This window comes from Nerophis ophidion, linkage group LG12 (assembly GCF_033978795.1).
Source record: "Nerophis ophidion isolate RoL-2023_Sa linkage group LG12, RoL_Noph_v1.0, whole genome shotgun sequence".
Lineage (NCBI taxonomy): Eukaryota > Metazoa > Chordata > Actinopteri > Syngnathiformes > Syngnathidae > Nerophis > Nerophis ophidion.
The window spans coordinates 4,562,654-4,582,893 of record NC_084622.1 but is presented as its reverse complement, the minus strand read 5'-3'; the positions used below and the strand labels follow the sequence as shown (position 1 = coordinate 4,582,893).

Genomic DNA, 20,240 nt, shown 5'->3' with positions numbered 1-20,240 from the left:
CCTCGACACATTCTAAAAATACTATTAAAATGAACAAAAACATAAACAAAAGTGAAATAAAAAAGCTTAAAGGCTAAATGTAATTTAGAAAAAGTTGCAACGTTGACTAATAAAATAAAGCTGTTTTTTTTTCTTTCAAACTGGCATTGCGCAAAACATAATATTGAATCAAAATCCATCTTCTTCCGCTTATCCGAGGTCGGGTCGCGGGGGCAACAGCCTAAGCAAGGAAACCCAGACTTCCCTTTCCTCAGCCACTTCGTCTAGCTCTTCCCGGGGGATCCCGAGGCATTCCCAGGCCAGCCGGGAGACTTAGTCTTCCCAACGTGTCCTGGGTCTTCCCCGTGGCCTCCTACCGGTTGGACGTACTCTAAACACCTCCCTAGGGAGGCGTTCGGGTGGCATCCTGACCAGATGCCCGAACCACCTCATCTGGCTCCTCTCGATGTGAAGGAACAGGGGCTTTACTTTGAGTTCCTCCCAGATGGCAGAGCTTCTCACCCTATCTCTAAGGGAGAGCCCCGCCACACGGCGGAGGAAACTCATTTCGGCCGCTTGTACCCGTGATCTTATCCTTTCGGTCATGACCCAAAGCTCATGACCACAGGTGAGGATGGGAACGTAGATCGACCGGTGAATTGAGACCTTTGCCTTCCGGCTCAGCTCCTTCTTCACCACAACGGATCGGTACAACGTCCGCATAACTGAAGACGCCGCACCGATCCGCCTGTCGATCTCACGAGCCACTCTTCCCCCACTCGTGAACAAGACTCCTAGGTACTTGAACTCCTCCACTTGGGGCAGGGTCTCCTCCCCAACCCGAAGATGGCATTCCACCCTTTTCCGGGCGAGAACCATGGACTTGGACTTGGAGGTGCTGATTCTCATTCCGGTCGCTTCAGACTCTGCTGCAAACCGATCCAGTGAGAGCTGAAGATCCCGGTCAGATGAAGCCATTAGGACCACATCATCTGCAAAAAGCAGAGACCTAATCCTACAGTCACCAAACCGGAACCCCTCAACGCCTTGACTGCACCTAGAAATTCTGTCCATAAAAGTTATGAACAGAATCGGTGACAAAGGACAGCCTTGGCGGAGTCCAACCCTCACTGGAAATGTGTTCGACTTACTGCCGGCAATGCGGACCAAGCTCTGGCACTGATCGTACAGGGAGCGGACCGCCACAATAAGACAGTCCGATACCCCATACTCTCTGAGCACTCCCCACAGGACTTCCCGAGGGACACGGTCGAATCCCTTCTCCAAGTTCACAAAGCACATGTAGACTGGTTGGGCAAACTCCCATGCACCCTAAAGAACCCTGCCGAGAGTATAGAGCTGGTCCACAGCTCCACGACCAGGACGAAAACCATACTGTTCCTCCTGAATCCGAGGTTCGACTATCCGGCGTAGCCTCCTCTCCAGTACACCTGAATAAACCTTACCGGGAAGGCTGAGGAGTGTGATTCCACGATAGTTGGAACACACCCTCCAGTCCCCCGTCTTAAAGAGAGGAACCACCACCCCGGTCTGCCAATCCAGAGGTACCGCCCCCGATGTCCACGCGATGCTGCAGAGTCTTGTCAACCAAGACAGCCCCACAGCATCCAGAGCCTTAAGGAACGCCGGGCGGGTCTCGTCCACCCCCGGGGCCTTGCCACCGAGGAGCTTTTTAACTACCTCAGCGACCTCAGCCCCAGAAATAGGAGAGTCCACCACAGATTCCCCAGGCACTGCTTCCTCATAGGAAGACGTGTTGGTGGGATTGAGGAGGTCTTCGAAGTATACCTTCCACCTATCCACAACATCCACAGTTGAGGTCAGCAGAACACCATCTGCACCATACACGGTGTTGATAGTGCACTGCTTCCCCTTCCTGAGGCGGCGGACGGTGGTCCAGAATCGCTTCGAAGCCGTCCGGAAGTCGTTTTCCATGGCTTCCCCGAACTCCTCCCATGTCCGAGTTTTTGCCTCAGGGACCGCTGAAGCCGCACACCGCTTGGCCTGTCGGTACCTGTCCACTCCCTCTGGAGTTCTATGAGCCCAAAGGACCCGATAGGACTCCTTCTTCAGCTTGACGGCATCCCTCACCGCTGGTGTCCACCAAGGGGTTTTAGGATTGCCGCCCCGACAGGCACCAACTACCTTGCGGCCACAGCTCTGATCAGCCGCCTCGACAATAGAGGTGCGGAACATGGTCCACTCGGACTCAATGTCCAGCACCTCCCTCGTGACATGTTCGAAGTTCTTCCGGAGGTGGGAATTGAAACTTTCTCTGATAGGAGACTCTGCCAGACGTTCCCAGCAGACCCTCACAATGCGTTTGGGCCTGCCAGGTCTGTCCGGCATCCTCCCCCACCATCACAGCCAACTCACCACCAGGTGGTGATCGGTAGAAAACTCCGCCCCTCTCTTCACCCGAGTGTCCAAAACATAAGGCCGCAAATCCGATGACACAACTACAAAGTCGATCATGGAACTGCGGCCTAGGGTGTCCTGGTACCAAGTGCACATATGGACACCCTTATGTTTGAACATCGTGTTTGTAATGGACAAACTGTGACGAGCACAAAAGTCCAATAACAAAACACCACTCGGGTTCAGATCCGGGCGGCCATTCTTCCCAATCACGCCTCTCCAGGTTTCACTGTCGTTGCCAACATGAGCGTTGAAGTCCCCCAGTAGGACAAGGGAATCACCCGGGGGAGCACTTTCCAGTACTCCCTCGAGTGTACCCAAAAAGGGTGGGTACTCTGAACTGCGGTTTGGTGCGTGAGCACAAACAACAGTCAGGACCCGTCCCCCCACCCGAAGGCGTAGGGAGGCTACCCTTTCGTCCACTGGGTTGAACTCCAACATGCAAGCTTTAAGCCGGGGGGCAACCAGAATTGCCACCCCAGCCCGTCGCCTCTCACTGTCGGCAACGCCAGAGTGGAAGAGGGTCCAGTCCCTCTCGAGAGAAGTGGCTCCAGAGCCTTTGCTCAGGCTCTTTACCCCCCAGTGAGGGGACGATCCACGTCCCAAGAGCTAGCTTCTGTAGCCGAGGATCGGACCGCCAAGTGCCCTGCCTTCGGCTGCCGCCCAGGTCACAGTGCACCCGACCTCTATGGACCCTGCTATGGGTGGTGAGCCCATTGGAGGGGTGACCCACGTTGCCTCTTCGGGCTGTGCCCGGCCGGGCCCCAAGGAAACCAGGCGCTCGCAATCATGCCCCACCTCCGGGCCTGGCTCCAGAGGGGGGCCCCGGTGACCCGCGTCCGGGCAAGGGAAATCTGGGTCCATGTTCTGTCTTCTTCATAGAGGTCTTCAAGCTGCTCTTTGTCTGATCCCTCACCTAGAACCTGTTTGCCTTGGGAGACCCTACCAGGGGGCGTAAAGCCCCCGGACAACATAGCTCCTAGGATCATTGGGACACGCAAACTCCTCTACCACGATAAGGTGGCAGCTCAGAGAGGAGGAGAGGAATCAAAATCAATGTTATTATTACTTATTGACCTATCCAGGTTTCCGATTACTTCACATCAAATATTCCACTAAGAAAAATATTTTTGGTGGAAGATTTAGCAAATTTGTTCAATAAATATTTAAAAAATGTATATTTTGTTGTTTTCTTACTGTACCGAAAATGAACCGAACCGTGACCTCTTAACCGAGGTACGTACCGAACCGAAATGTTTGTTTACCGTTACACCCCTAGTAGTATCACATAAAGCTAATGTAAAGTAGCAAAACAACAAAATAATATAAGTGCTTAGTAGATTTTAAAATACAGTTGTGATCAAAATTATTCAACCCCCACACAATTTTGGTGTTTTAGTAAGTTGGACATCTATTCCGTATTTTGTTTATAGTCATATCAAATAAAGATGTGTCAAATAGACAAATGCAACTTAAATTGTAACACTGTATTTTACAAAATACCAAAAAAGGAAATTTTTCTTAATATCTCATTGACAAAATGATTCAACCCCCTAGTTACATGCATCTTTAGTACTTAGTAGAACACCCTTTGGCAGTAATTACATCTTTCAACCATCTACAGGTATTTTAGCCCATTCCTCTTGGGCAAAGGCCTCCAGTTCATTCATAATCTTGGGCTTGTGTGCTGCAACTGCCTTCTTCAAGTCCCACCACAGGTTTTCTATAGGATTTAGGTCTGGCGACTGTGAAGGCCACTCCAGAGTCTTCCAGCCCTTCTTCTGCAACCACTCTGATGTTGATTTGGAGGTATGCTTGGGATCATTGTCCTGTTGGAAGGTCCAACGTCTCCCAAGCCTCAGCTTTGTCACTGACTTCATGACATTTGCAGCTAATATATCCTGGCAGGAAATAGAATTCATAATGCCTTGAACGCGCTGGAGATTCCCGGTACCTGAGGCAGAGAAACAGCCCCAGAGCATGATACACCCCCCCACCATGCTTAACAGTAGGCAAGGTGTTCTTCTCTTCGTAAGCATCATTTTTTCTCCTCCAGACATAACGTTGATTCATAGGCCCAAAGAGTTCCAGTTTTGTCTCATCACTCCATAGAACAGTTTCCCAAAACCTTTGGGGTTTGTCCAGATGATTATTTTGGCATACTGGAGTCAATGTTTTCCTTGTGCCTGGTAGTCAGAAGTGGGGTGCGCCTGGGAGTTCTGGCATGGAGGCCTTCATCTCGTAGTGCGCGCCTTATTGTCTGGTACGAAACCTGCCTTCCCCCCTTTGCAATGTCCTGTTGTAGTTCCTCAGCTGTTACCCGGGGGTTTTTCACCACTGTACGCACACAGCATCCTCTTTCTACCACGCCCAGGTAGTGTTTCCACTGTGCCTTTAGCTTTAAACTTGCGAATTATGCTCCCAACTGTGTCTCTTGGAATGTGTAATGTCTTTGCTATGTTCTTATATCCATATCCTTTCTTATGAAGAGAAATTACCTCCTCTCTTGATTTCTTTGACCAATCCCTGGACTTCACCATGTTGCAAATACACCATTGACCATCTACAAGAAGCTGAGCATCACAGTCTTTTTCAATCAGTTTAACTATTGCTCGTTATGGTTATAATCACATCTACAGGTGTTTTCAACACCTGATTGAAAAGACCTTATTCAAATTCTGTTCTTAAGAGTTATGATCTTCAAGGGGTTGAATCATTTTGTCAATGAGATATTTGGTATTTTGTAAAATACAGTGTTACAATTTAAGTTGCATTTGTCTATTTGACACATCTTTATTTGATATGACTATAAACAAAATACAGAATAAATGTCCAACTTGCTAAAATACCAAAATTGCGTGGGGGTTGAATAATTTTGATCACAATTGTAAGTAGGTAGAACAAGGTTATAACAGAAATCAATCGGTAAATGTGTTATTTACATTTGCCTTATTTTTTAAAAACTATTCTCATTGTGACCACATCAGCAACGAAATTAGTAGTCTTTTTGACTTGTTTTTAAATGTTTTTATTTTGCTGGAAAAAATATTGTGCTATATCTTATCACAAGAGGCTGCAATATTGATATTAGGCCATAATGCACCGTTTTTACAGTATATAGGTATGACCACTCCCTCAACTTCACCTTCCACTTCCTCAGTGGACACTTGTCTTCTTAGAGTTGTGTTTGTACTTCTTATCATGTTGAAAAGCAGTTTCCCCACTATGGGGATCATGCACTGCCTCTCAATGTCAGTGTCATGTTTGAATTCACTTTTCTCCTCAAATGAACCGCAGCCAGTTCAACTCCATCTCAGCAGCACTCGTGTAACCTCAAACCCTGATGTGAGGGGTACGTCGTACATGTGAGATAACGTTCAAAATATGTAGCGAAAAAAACAATGAAAACTATTAATGTGGAGTTATAAAACACAAGTGTTTCCATTGAATAGAAGTCAACATGAATGTGACATTGTTTCTACTTGCAGGTGTACCACTTTCTTCCCAGCAGTCGGGTTCTGGTGTGCACGCCCTCCAACAGTGCGGCCGACCTAATTTGCATCCGCCTGCACGACAGCGGCTTCCTGCACGCCGCCAGTATGGCTCGCATCAATGCTTCCTGCAGGCAAGAGAAGGTATTACAGCACATCGCCAGCCACAAATATCAACAATCACAAATATCAACAATGCGGTTGCCACGTAATCATCGGTGTTATCAGATGTTTGTCATTTGTTTTCTCACAGTGCATCCCTGAGATGCTGAGACAGTACTCAAGGGCAGGAGAGGACATCATTCAGGCCTCCCTTCATCGCATCGTGGTGAGCACCTGCTCCAGCGCTGGAATGTTCTTCAATCTAGGCCTACAGTAAGGTCTACTCTAAAGATTAGTATCTCCCCACTTCAGTCTCATTTCTATTGGTGTTGCTGTCTTTGTGGTTTTCTCTCTCAGAGTGGGACATTTTACTCATTTATTCCTGGATGAAGCAGGCCAGGCCACAGAACCAGAGTCTCTCATTCCCATCAGCCTAATCTCTGAGAAAGACGGACAGGTCAGTAATTGCTGGAGGTCATCCATTATCTATAATAGAAAAAAGACAGTACCGTCTTGTCTGTTTCCTGCCGGCTCAGCTAGTGTTGGCCGGAGACCCCTGCCAGTTGGGGCCCATAGTGAAGTCCAAGGTGGCAGCCGCCTTCGGCCTGGGCGTGTCCATGCTGGAGAGGCTCATGGCCAATCCGCTTTACGCCAGGCAGGAGTGGGGGTACAACCCAAAGCTGGTTGGTGCGCTCACACTTGGAATTTGTAAATTTAGTATAAGATGGTATCTGAAAGTATCTTTTTTTAGGTGACCAAGCTGATCTACAACTACCGCTCTCATGAAGCCTTGCTCACGATGCCCTCCAAACTTTTCTACCACGGAGAACTGTGTGTTAAAGCCCCCAAAGCTGTAGTGGACTCCTTCTGCAAGTGGAAAACCCTGCCCAAAAAAGGCTTTCCTCTTCTCTTCCATGGTGTCAGGGTGAGAATATAGTTTTTAAATGTGTAATATGATCACCGTTAAAGATTTTAACACCTACATGCACACTATCATTGATGATCTATTGATCTATTGCAGGGCAAAGAAATGAGAGAGGGTAACAACCCGTCATGGTTCAACCCAGTGGAAGCTGTGCAGGCCATGATGTACAGCTGCCAGCTGGCCAAGAAATCCTACAAACCTGTGGCTGCTTCAGAGATTGGAATCATTGCCCCCTACAAGAAACAAGTTGAATATCACATTGTTTTGCTTTTTCTGGTTCATCTACTTTCCTTTAGGGCTGCAACGATTAGTCGACAAATATCAACAATAAAATTTGTCGCAGAAAATTACATTTGTCGATAATAGTTCTGACGTCATGATAGATTGATTGAAACTTTTATTAGTAGATTGTACAGTCCAGTACCGTATTTTTCGGATTATAAATCGCAGTTTTTTCATAATTTGGCCGGGGGTGCGACATATACTCCGGAGCGATTTATGTGTGAAATTATTAACACATTACCGTAAAATATTAAATGATATTATTTATCTCATTCGTGGAAGAGACTAAGAACATGTCAGGAATCGTTACACTTCAGCAATTGTAACACACACGTCAAAGAATAAGAATTGGGCGGGGGAGGGTCATGGCAGAAGTGCATTGTGGGTCATGGGATGCTAACTGCTATATGCTACTGCCGTAGCTATTAAAATAGATCATTTCAACGTTGGCGGTAACTTATAAAATCTGAGAAGGGCCAAACAAAAATGGCATCGAAAAGGATATCCTGTACTGCAGATTACAAGCTGGACATAGGGAAATATACAGCAGAAAACGACAAGAGGAAGCGGCGCATAACTTTGGAGTTGGCAAAGTTGTTTAGAAGCGACATCGAGGAAGAAGATTTCATTGGATTTATGGATTAGGAGTGACGGATTGTTTGGTAAACGTATAGCATGTTCTATATGTTATAGTTATTTGAATGACTCTTACCATAATATGTTAACATACCAGGCACCTTCTCAGTTGGTTATTTATGACGCACCAGCGCCCCCCGCAACCCCAAAGGGAATAAGCGGTAGAAAATGGCTGGATGGATGGATAACGTACACTTATTCAGCCTGTTGTTCACTATTCTTAATTTATTTTGAATTTCTTTCAAATATTTATTCTTGGTGTTGGATTTTATCAAATAAATTTCACCCGAAAATGCGACTTAGACTCCAGTGCGACGTATACATATGTTTTTTTCCTTCTTTATTATGCATTTTCGGCCGGTGCGACGTACACTCCGGAGTGACTTTTAATCCGAAAAATACGGTACATATTCCGTACAATTGACCACTAAATGGTAACACCCGAATAAGTTTTTCAACTTGTTTAAGTCAGGGTCCGCCTAAATCAATTCATCACTCGTATTTTTCTGGCCGGAAGTGTCTCACTCACTTATTCTTGTTAAGAACATGAGTACCTTGCTTATTTGCAAAGCAGATCTTGTTTTTATGGCAGTACATCTGTGATAACACCAGCATTTAAAGACATGTCGGAAATTTGGAGGGAGGATTCTGTCTCAATCTCGGTATGAGTGTTAGCTTCTACCTTGCTAGCGAGCTAACAAGAGTGAGACAAAGTTGTGTGAAGGATCAGTTTAGCCAAAGTTAGCCAGCTAAACTTTTGTCAAATCAATTCAGGTACCTTTTAATACAGCATAAATTTACAATGCCGAAAAAAAAGACACTTTAATAATTGTGAACCGCGCGCTTGCACAGAGAGACTGACAAGCACCAATGTGGAGGTATCATAAGATTAGACATCCAATATTTAAAATATCCAACATTTTGATAATTAATCAATATATAATTCTACACATTGAGTCTATTAGAGTGCTAAAACCGCCAAGATTTAATCACTAGTCATTATACAGCTGTTAGTGCAGCTTTTTTTAACACAAAATATTTTTCTTTTTTGAGGAGTTGGATTTTCTGTTTTGTTGTTTTTCATTCTGATATTTTAATAGTTTTTAATACATAGACAATGCATATTTTATTAGTCATTTTAATTTTTCTAACAGTTGAATGAGCAGCACATGTACAGTATAAATAAATATTAATGAAGGAATTAGTCATCTTTGTTGTTCGTAAGCACATGCTTAAAATAACTTAAGCTGCACTTAGAAGTTGATTGAAAATTAAAGCCGTTGAATATTTGTACGCATTATCTGATTAGTCGCCTAATTGTAGACTAATCGACTATCAAAATAATCCTTTGTTGCAGCCCTACATTTTCACATACATTTTGTTGCAGGTCATTCAACACACTAATGTTTTGAAATTTTTGCCCTCTAGTGTGAAAAGATCCGCATCCTTCTGGCTAAGGCGGGCCTGTCGGACATCAAAGTGGGCTCGGTAGAGGAATTCCAAGGACAAGAGTTCCTGGTTATCATCGTGTCAACGGTAGGCAAAGACAGAAGACTAAAATTATATGAGTCAATCTGTTTTTTTTTTTACTTTAAAGATGAGAAAATTGGCTTTAGCCTGCAGCTAATTTTTATATTTGCCCTTGGTATGTTTTTAAAAATCACATCTTTATGGATGAGATGTTACACCCTTGTTAGATATGACACCAACTGGATTTGTCACCTACTGTCAAACACAAAGCTAAGATGTGGATGTTTTTCCTTTACTCACTATGTCGCAGTTCACTAACTACTAAGGATGCTCAAAAAATAGATTCACATCCAAATGACGAATTGTATTTATTTGGTTTCTAAATCAATTTATATTTGTCGAACTGATTTAAGAAGAAAAAAAACAAATACGTATTTGAATTAAAAACATTTAACTGTTATTGATATAAATATGGGTTGTACTTGTATAGCGCTTTTCTACCTTCAAGGTACTTAAAGCGCTTTGACACTACTTCCACATTTACCCATTCAAACACACATTCACACACTGATGGAGGGAGCTGCCATGCAAGGCGCTAACCAGCACCCATTAAAAGCAAGGGTGAAGTGTCTTGCTCAGGACACAACGGACGTGACGAGGTTGCTACTAGGTGGAGATCGAACCAGGGACCCTAGGGTTGCGCACTCCTCCACCTCGCCACGCCGTATATTGATACTGTCACTTTTTGATATTTTTTTTTTTTAGAATTGGATTTGTTGCGTCTTAATTGCTTTGTAAATTGATATCCTAAGTATTGTAAAGCTGGGATTGGGTTCGAGGTGGGGTTGCTCTACTTTAATTAGATTGATTTGATTGATTTCAACCTGTAAACTGTTTTGTAAAGGTAATATAATTTATATACTAAATAATATATTAGGAGAATAGTGTTCAATTGATAATCAAATCGTGAGATGCCCAAAGATTCCCACCTTAATGTACTACGTCTCAGTGCATTGTGGATTTTAAAGTACTGTTGAGTACTTTGGGATTTGTGTAGCCATTTAAAGGGGGAACTGCACTTTTTCTGGAGTTTTGTCTATCGTTCACAATAAGAGACAAGAACACACTTTTTTTTTTTGTGTGTGTGTGATTTTTAAGCTGATAAAAAGAAACACTTTAACATGCGGGTAATGGGGTCACCCATGTACCCTTCAAAACCTCTTAAAAAAAAAAAAAACTACAAAACCCTCTAACATTTTATATTCACACTACAAGTACAGTATATAGTAACAGACACCTTCATAACAATATGTAATATGTTAAATGTACAGACTGCAAGTATATGTATAATGTAGTAACAGATGCCTTCATAGCAACATGTAATGTATTTTATATACACACTAAGTATACACAGTACAGGCCAAAAGTTTGGACACACCTTCTCATTCAATGTGTTTTCTTTACTTTCATGACTATTTACATTGGAGATTGTTACTGAAGGCATCAAAACTATGAATGAACACATGTGGAGTTATGTACTTAACAAAAAAGGTGAAATAACTGAAAACATGTTTTATATTCTAGTTCAGGGGCGCTCACACTTTTTGTGCAGGTGAGCTACTTTTCAATTGACCAAGTCGAGGAGATCTACCTCATTCCTATTTATAATTTATATTTATTTATTTATGAAAGATACGTTTTTGTTAACAAGTTAATGGTGTTTAATGATAATACAAGCATGTTTAACACACATAGATTCCTTTCTTTCATGAAGACAAGAATATAAGTTGGTGTATTTGATTCTGATGACTTGCATTGATTGGAATTAGACAGTGGTGCTGATAACGTCCGCATTTTCAAATGGAGGAAAAAAAAAGTTGTCCTTTCTGTCCAATCCCACATGAAAGTGGTTGGATTTGGCATCTCATTTGTCCAACTTGCATACTCGTTTTTAAACACTTTGTTATGAGAGTAGCATATGTGTGTGGCCCTTTAATGTCTGGCAGCAGGTGAGTGACGTCAGTGAGTGTGCGGGTGGGCAAGCAAGTGAGAAAGCGGTCGTTGAGGGCGGGGGAGAAATACATTGGCATCAAACTCCGTAGCTTGCTAGCTTGTGCACGCTAGCTTTCTGAGACTCTTATTTTGTTAGCACAGGCAGGATGAAACAGGTCTTTTATGGTGAAGACAGGAACTGTGCAGCCGGTCTTTAGAGTTTTGACAGTAGGTACGGAGTCTCTAGAAATAAAATGTGTTTCTCTGCGTCCGCCCTGTTGGTGATTTTTTTCTTAAATATGAGCTTGCAGCAGCCAGCGTCATCTCACAAGATCTTCGGGTGCCGAGAATGTCAAACAACTGACGAAAGTGAAGTCTTGGTATGATTGATGATTGCTCATTTTTATGTATATTTTTTAATGCCTGGCTTGAGATCGACTGACACACCCTCCGAGATCGACCGGTCAATCGCGATCGACCTAATGCCCACCCCTGTTCTAGTTTCTTCAATATAGCCACCCTTTGCTCTGATTACTGCTTTGCACACTCTTGGCATTCTCTTGATGAGCTTCAAGCACACCTGTGAAGTGAAAACCATTTCAGGTGACTATCTCTTAAAGCTCATCGAGAGAATGCCAAGAGTGTGCAAAGCAGTAATCAGAGCAAAAGGCGGCTATTTTGAAGAAACTACAATATATAACATGATTTAGTTATATATAAAATGTAGTAACAAACACCTTCATAACAATATGTAGATAGTTCAATACCTAACGTATTTTGGTCATGTTAATAATTACCGGGACTGATTTCTTCATTGCATAGATTTCTGTTTCCATAGCAACGCAGGTCTAACTTCTGGCAACATGTGTGTTCCTACTTCCTGAATCAAACACAAAGGTGTTTTCTAATCAGGGCAGATGTGGTAACACATCAAAGACGACTATTTTTGGACAAATGAGGATTTACAACCTTATACTTTTGAAGCAAGGAAGAATGAAACGTTGGGAATGAAGCGATTTTGAGGCTATAAATATGGAACTTGCAGACAAGCTACTGTATTTCGACATAAATGGATTGCTTAACCAAATCAAAAGGAAACGTCCCCGGCCATCTAGACCAGACGAACTGTCCAGCGAGTGAGTCACTTGAATATTGATCATGATACACGTAGCACGTCATGTGTGGTACTACAACTACAGTAAACATACTGTCTGGCTAGCTGTAAACAAACAAAACATGAAATAATTCTTTACAGAAACTGTTATATGATTGTTCATGTTTTTCATTCAGTACATATAGATGTTCTATCACAGTGTTGTGCATTACAAACTTCAAACAAGTTTTGTGTTGTTGAAGAAGCTAGCTTTTACAGTTATTACCAAAGCACGCCGATGTGTTTGTACGCTAGAAAAATATTTCCTCAGTGTGCCAATGTTGCGACAGCTTGGTTATTGTACAGGTCACAGAATGTAAATTAAGTATTGTTGACGGTTTTTGAATGCATTTTTTAAAGTGATTTAGAGGTGGAATTGATTGCTCTCATTAGCTGCATCGCTACCCACCTAGAACAAAACGATTTTATATCTTAGAAAGCGAAAAGAAAAATTTAAAAAAAATTCTTGGCTATCTTAATGATTGTGAACAATTGGAAAAAATTCCAAAAAGTGCATTTCCCTTTTAAGTTTTCATTTAAAAATGTACATATAATTTAGATGTGTATGTGTTAAAAGTTGTGTAGAAGGCTAATAACGATTTTAAAAGCATACCGTAATTTTTCAATAAAGAGTGCTCATACTTCATGGAAATTCACATACCACGAGGGTCTTTAACATAAACTTACAAATGTACCAATAATCGAGAAGTGTATTGACTTTGATTGGATAAGTGTCCAGTCTAGGAGGTACCTCAGATCTCGCCTGAAGTCTGTAGTGACATGCCCGAGCTTACCCGTGACCCTAATGAGGATAAGCAATATAGAAATTGCAATGACATTCATGCACAAAGTGTATTAGGTATGTGGCCTTCACTGCAAAAAGTTTGGACCCCCGCCCAATATATATGGTGTGACACCAACCAGGATGTATGTTGAGTATGTAGAGGTAGTTTTTATTGGCTAACCCACATCCTCCATGGAGTTTTATTGAAATTAAAGAAGTGGGTAAAGTGTTGGCAGAAAATTGTATTTACTTAGGTTTTGCATTAATGTCACTAGCTTTTCATGGATATAATTTTATAAAATGTTCATGTACAAATGTGTCCATTCAACATGTGAGTACTGTAGGTGCGCTCTAATGAGTCGGTGAAGAGTGATGATCTTCAGAGTGCGCTTGGCTTCCTTAGCAACCCTAAACGCTTCAATGTGGCCATCACACGCTCCAAAGCCTTGCTGCTGATCATAGGGAACCCCCACATTCTCATCAGGGTGAGATGAAACAAGCAATTCAATGTATCATTTATGTTTGTATGACATGAATGATATACAGTATGGGTTTTCTTCTCCCTAGGATCCATGCTTCGGGATGCTCCTTCACTATTGTTACACCAGCGGGGCGTATGTAGGCTGCGACCCCCCTTCTTCCATAAGAGACACTAAGATGTAAGCATGCTTTTAGAAATACAAAATAAAAATAAAAACTTGGCCACCATTTTGACACTATTAAAAACAAAATTCAGCTCAGTGAGCTTCTAAAGAATAAGCCCAACTACTTCACTATGTATTTTTGTATTTTATGTGATAACACTGATTTAACATATGTGACGATAACCATTTAACCGTAAAAGGAACTTACCAGGATATATTTAAAGTTCTGGACTGTTAAGTACTGTATGATTAATACAGTGGATTGAATTTCACTGACACGTGATGCAGATGCTAACACAATTAGCATATTCTGAAAACACATAAAAAGCCTTGACATTAAAAAAAAGATGGCACATTTTTATCGTTTTTGTTCCCCATGTCTGTCAGGCATCTTCAAAGGGTTAACAGATTTATTATATAGAGGTTCACTTATTTTTATGCTGTGAATCATGTCTGGCTGCCCAGTACAATATGAGCAATATGATTATTATATAATAATGGTAATTATATCATTACTTTGACAAATGACTTCTGCCAAGCGGATGCGAGTATAATTGGCATGTAGAGAAACATACAGCTAATGACATTATGACATTATTACGACCTACTATGAGAAATTTGCAAACAATCCGCACATTTCCATCCTTCTTGTTCCGGTGGTTTCAAAGGCTTAGTGGTTTTAGTTTATTTTGTTGTACTCATTTTTATCATGCTATACTTTGCAGTTGGTAACTTCTGAATGAAAATCACATGCATTTATTTAACCTTATCGCTGACATACATCATGAAGTGGTCCTCTATGTCCACAGAGCTGCAATGGATCCGGGTGCTGCATGATGGCGCTGTTGCTGCTGCTGCTGCTGCTACCGGAGTGGACCTCATCTAAGTTATTTCCATGCTTTCTTGTCTTAAGTTTGCCATGTGAGTGATCGTCATTATCTATACCGCTTTCACAAACCCATCTTTTTTTGTCTCGCGGCCAAAGCTCAGCTCGGGAGGATACAAATAAAAGATGACGTCTGTAAACAACGCGGCCCGTTTCTTGTTTAATTAAGCTGACGCGCTTGACCGTGCGTAAGATTGTCCATTAAACCTGACGCATATTCCTGGCCGCTTGCATCATAGACGAAACAACTATCATGTCTTTGCCGAGAGGCAGGAGGAGCTTGAGACGTCTGTGACGACTGCGTGTAATAACCGCCATATTGTTCGCCTTAGCGGAGGCACGAGCTGGAGGTTTTTTTTGCGGGGCGACTTGTCTGTCGGCGTGGCAGCGTCTGCCCGCCGAGACCCGGAGACTGGATGTGACAATTGAGTGTTAGTGACAGTCTGCACCACCAATGTCAGTCCTACTGGAGCCCAGCAGGATGCAAGGGATTGGGGGGGGTGGCAATTTGTTAAGTTAATGAGTCTCTTATATGTTGGGAGGAGACAGCTTTTATCTGAGGACCCCCAACCCCTCTCCGACACCCCTTACACTCGCTTAGACCTTTCTTCCCCAGAAACCACCTTGTCTTTGATGTGGCCACTGGAGAAAATTATCAAATAGTTTCCAGGAGCTGGACTGTTGAGTCATGCATTTAAAAACACATTACATAAAATTCAGTACACCAAGATTACAGATCCACATTTGGGCACAATTGTGTATTCTTTGAGAGGTCACATGTAAAGAACACACATTGTTTTAAATGCAGTATAGCGGGTTTGTCTAAAGTAAAACCAGTTACAATTAGAAAGTAATTTATTTTTATACCAAAGGTCACATTTTCATAATCGTCCGTCACGTATGTGTTTCAGGTTTGGCTATGGCCTATTAGTCTGAAATATGCATATTCAAACAAATTTGGTATATTTTTGGCCTAAATTAAGCAATTTCAAGCATAAAAATGTCTAAATTTACTTAATATGATACATATGATACATGTAAGGTAGTGCAGAGCACAGTGGTTCTCAAATGGGGGTACGCATAACCCTGGGGGTACTTGTAGGTATGCCAAGGGGTACGTGAGATTTTTTAAAAATATTTTAAAAATAGCAACAATTCAAAAATCCTTTGTGAATATATTTATTGAATACTACTACAAAATGTGAATGTAAGTTTATAAACTGTGAAAAGAAATGCAACAATGCAATATTCAGTGTTGACAGCTAGATTTTTTTGTGGACATGTTCCATAAATATTGATGTTAAAGATATCTTTTTTTGTGAAGAAATGTTTAGAATAGGTTAATGAATCCAGATGGATCTCTATTACAATCCCTAAAGAGGGACTTTAAGTTTATGATTACTTCTATGTGTAGAAATCTTTATTTATAATTGAATCACTTGTTTATTTTACAACAAGTTTTTTAGTTATTTTTAAATCTTTTTTTTCCAAATAGTTAAAGAAAGACCACTACAAATGAGCAATATTTTGCACTGTCATACAATATAATAAATCAGAAACTGATTACATAGTAGTGTATTTTGCTTCTTTATCTCGTTTTTTCTAACAAAACTGCTTTGCTCTGATTAGGGGGTGCTTGAATTTAAAAAATGTTCACAGGGGTTAATCTCTGAAAAAAGGTTGAGAACCACTGGCATAGCATATCAACCAACAAGTTTTGGTATTTTTGTAAGTTACTGAATGTTGGGTAAAATGATTCTAAAGGTGTCTGTGGATGTTTTATGTCTTGAGGGCGTGAGTTATGTTTAAGAATTTTTTTTAAAATATCAATAACTTTTTTTTCTTTTTTTTAATCCCTCCAGCTATGAAACTATTCTATTGAATAATAATTCTTCCTCTGCCGGAAATTCACTTATTGCGGTCAGGTCTGGAACCAATAAACAGCGAGAAATGAGGGACAACTGCATATTGTCGTTGTCTTTGTTGTAAAAAATTGTAACTGTTTCTTTCTATAGGCTGTGGTGACCAACAGGGCCAAAATATTAAAAAGACTAAAGATGTTTTGTTGCTGTTTCAGTTACATTGTTTTTTATCTATCATATTTTCAATAAATTATACTATTATTTAGACAGTGTTGTTGACGTTAGATCTTCTTACTGCCGCCAATGACCTTCTTTGACCTTTTCAAAGGGTTGGTACATAAACTGGGGAAGAAATGTTTGATGTTTTTGTGTGGGTCTGGGCACAAATGTGAATACAATGCAACATAGTGCATTTTGGGCACATTCTTTTTAAATTGATCAACACATAAGTGCAATTTAATTCAAAACGTTTGAAAATAATTGACTTATTGGCCCATTTCTCCTTGCAAGATCGTTTCAAAAGTGTCCAAGAGTGAGGGCATGTCTTGTGCACTGCTCCCCCTTTAGGTTACCGCTTCAATTTTCTGTTGAATTTAGGTCTGGGCCCTGACTGGACCACGGCAAAATGTTAATTCTCTCCCGCTGAATGAATTTTTGAAATGCGGTTTCAGCTTTCAGGGCCAAAATTTGACTTGTGTCTTGGCAGACAGGTGCCCATCCATCCCATATATGTGACGCAGGCTGCACATTAGCAACACAGACAGAGTGTCTACACGGAGGCCATTAGGACCAATAACAGACCCCTGCTGGGCTCTTGGCAGGAGGAGCGCGTTAAATATGTGGAGCCATTGTCCTCCTAAATTGGCCTGTGAGTCTAATTGCCTAGTTAGTCCCCTCTTACAGGTCGCACTCGTCTACCCGTAGTGGAACCAGTCTGTATCAGAAGGGGTTGTAAACAAACAAAAGTTAAATTGGGGGACGATGTCGGGCTGCAGGCTGAGCTGGTCTACATAAAGTCCTGGATAAACTTCCATCAGGCCACTGAGTCCTCTGATTCAAGGAAGGGAAAGTCCTGAAAAGGCCTTGAGGGCATCTAGGCATAAGATAGACATCAACAATTGGAGGCAGACGACATCAAACCACCCAAACATGCTCCATTGTCATTCTAGTGATGGACTAAAAGCTCAAAGTGGAGACCAGTGATCCTTTTGGACAAAATCTCTGGTGTCCTCGCTCGGGCGTTGCCATAAGGACATTGAAACTTATTTAAACTCTCAAATGCCCTCATTAGAATATATATTTGCAGTAGCTAATAAAGCAGCCAGCTTGCATCAGGCAGAATCCAGATCAAAGATCGGTGACTTCAATCAGATGCTGCTTTGATAAAGAACGCTCCAATTAGGAAGCTGGCTGCCAAGAAGAAGTAGACATTCTGTCTGCTGCACAAGTAGTACTTGTCTAAATTTCATGTCATAAAATTCCTCGCTGTGTCATTTTTGAGCAATGTTTCCGGTTCTTTCCTTTGTATTGTATTTTGAGTAATGCACTTGAAATCCATGACACAAACAACCTGTTCAAAAGCCACAAGTGTGTGTGTGTGTGTGTGTGTGTGTGTGTGTGTGTGTGTGTGTGTGTGTGTGTGTGTGTGTGTGTGTGTGTGTGTGTGTGTGTGTGTGCGTGTGCTTATATATATATATATATATATACACACACACACACAGTGGGGCAAAAAAGTATTTCGTCAGCTGCCAATTGTGCAAGTTCTCCCACATAAAATGATGACAGAGGTGTGTAATTTTCATCATAGGTACACTTCAACTTCAACTTTGAAAAAAATCCAGGAATTCACATTGTAGAAATTTAAAACAATTTATTTGTAAATTATTGTGGAAAATAAGTATTTGGTCAATAACAAAAATTCAACTCAATACTTTCTAATATAACCTTTGTTGGCAATAACAGAGGTCAAACGATTACTATAGGTCTTTACCAGGTTTGCACACACAGTAGCTGGTTTTTTGGCCCATTCCTCTATGCAGATCTTCTCGAGAGCAGTGATGTTTTGGGGCTGTCGCCGAGCAACACGGACTTTCAACTCCCTCCACAGATTTTCTATGGGGTTGAGGTCTGGAGACTGGCTAGGCCACTCCAGGACTTTCAAATGCTTCTTACGGACCCACTCCTTCGTTGCCAAGGCAGTGTGTTTGGGATCATTGTCATGCTGGAAGACCCAGCCACGTTACATCTTCAAAGCTCTCACTGATGGAAGGAGGTTTTGGCTCAAAATCTCACGATACATGGCCCCATTCATTCTTTCCTTAACATGGATCAGTTGTCCTGTCTCCTTAGCAGAAAAACAGCCCCAAAACATTATGTTCCCACCCCCATGCATCACAGTAGGTATGGTGTTCTTGGGATGCAACTCAGTATTCTTCTTCCTCCAAACACAACGAGTTGAGTTTATACCAAAAATGCATATTTTGGTTTCATCTGACCACATGGCGTTCTCTCAATCCTCTGCTGTATCATCCATGTGCTCTCTGGCAAACTTCAGACGGGCCTTGACATGCACTGGCTTAAGCAGGGGGACATGTCTAGCACTGCAGGATTTGATTCCCTGTCGGTGTAGTGTGTTACTGATGGTAACCTTTGTTACTTTGGTCCCAGCTCTCTGCAGGTCATTCACCAGGTCCCCCCGTGTGGTTCTGGGGTTTTTGCTCACTGTTCTCATGATCATTTTGACCCTGCGGGATGAGATCTCGCGTGGAGCCCCATATCGAGGGAGATTATCAGTGTATATGTATGTCTTTCATTTTCTGATAATTGCTCCCACAGTTCATTTTTTTCACACCAAGCTGGTTGCTTATTGTGGATTCACTCTTCCTAGTCTGGTGCAGGTCTACAATTCTTTTCCTGGTGTCCTTCGACAGCTCTTTGGTCTTGGCCATAGTGTAGTTTGGAGTCTGACTGTTTGAGGCTGTGGACAGGTGTCTTTTAATGCAGATAATGAGTTCAAACAGGTTCCATTAATACAGGTAACGAGCGGAGGACAGAAGAGCTTCCTAAAGAAGAAGTTACAGGTCCGTGAGAGCCAGAGATCTTCTTTGTTTGAAGTGACCAAAAACTTATTTTCCACCATAATTTAAAAATAATTTATTTAAAATTCCTACAATATGAATTCCTGGATTTTGTTTTCACATTCTGTCTCTCACAGTTGAAGTGTACCTATGATGAAAATTACAGACCTCTGTCATCATTTTAAGTGGGAGACCTTGCACAATCGGTGGCTGACTACTTTTTTGCCCCACTGTGTGTGTGTGTGTGTATATATATAAATATATATAATCAGGGTTTCCCACACATTCATTTATTTGTGGCGGCCCGCCACGAAAGAATTACGGCCACCACAAATAAAAATAAATTTTAAAAAAAGTATTTTTTTTGTTTGTTTTTTTACGGCTTTTGACTCGCTCGACCGTTCATAAAAGCAATGGGACTCTGTCTGTAAATGGAGCTTGTAGTTACATATTATATAAATACGTAAATATTATATAAATATGTACATAAAGTGTTGTAATTATATTCCAACTCCGCG

The 20,240-nt window shown here is 41.7% G+C and overlaps 1 protein-coding gene across 4 annotated transcripts in view; it reads left to right on the top strand.

Annotated features, from left to right (window-relative positions):
- mov10l1 (Mov10 like RNA helicase 1) overlaps positions 1–14,921 on the top strand; it is a 58,555-nt gene extending 43,634 nt beyond the window's left edge. For all 4 annotated transcript variants that reach the window (XM_061916724.1, XM_061916725.1, XM_061916723.1 and 1 more), the window contains exons 18-27: positions 5,907–6,053; positions 6,163–6,284; positions 6,369–6,468; positions 6,548–6,694; positions 6,763–6,936; positions 7,033–7,182; positions 9,283–9,390; positions 13,598–13,738; positions 13,821–13,912; positions 14,707–14,921. In XM_061916724.1, coding sequence (XP_061772708.1) covers positions 5,907–6,053; positions 6,163–6,284; positions 6,369–6,468; positions 6,548–6,694; positions 6,763–6,936; positions 7,033–7,182; positions 9,283–9,390; positions 13,598–13,738; positions 13,821–13,912; positions 14,707–14,734 — 1,209 coding nt within the window. In that variant the 3' untranslated portion in view covers positions 14,735–14,921. The remainder of the gene's footprint in view (positions 1–5,906; positions 6,054–6,162; positions 6,285–6,368; positions 6,469–6,547; positions 6,695–6,762; positions 6,937–7,032; positions 7,183–9,282; positions 9,391–13,597; positions 13,739–13,820; positions 13,913–14,706) is intronic.
- The last annotated feature ends 5,319 nt before the right edge of the window (positions 14,922–20,240 follow it).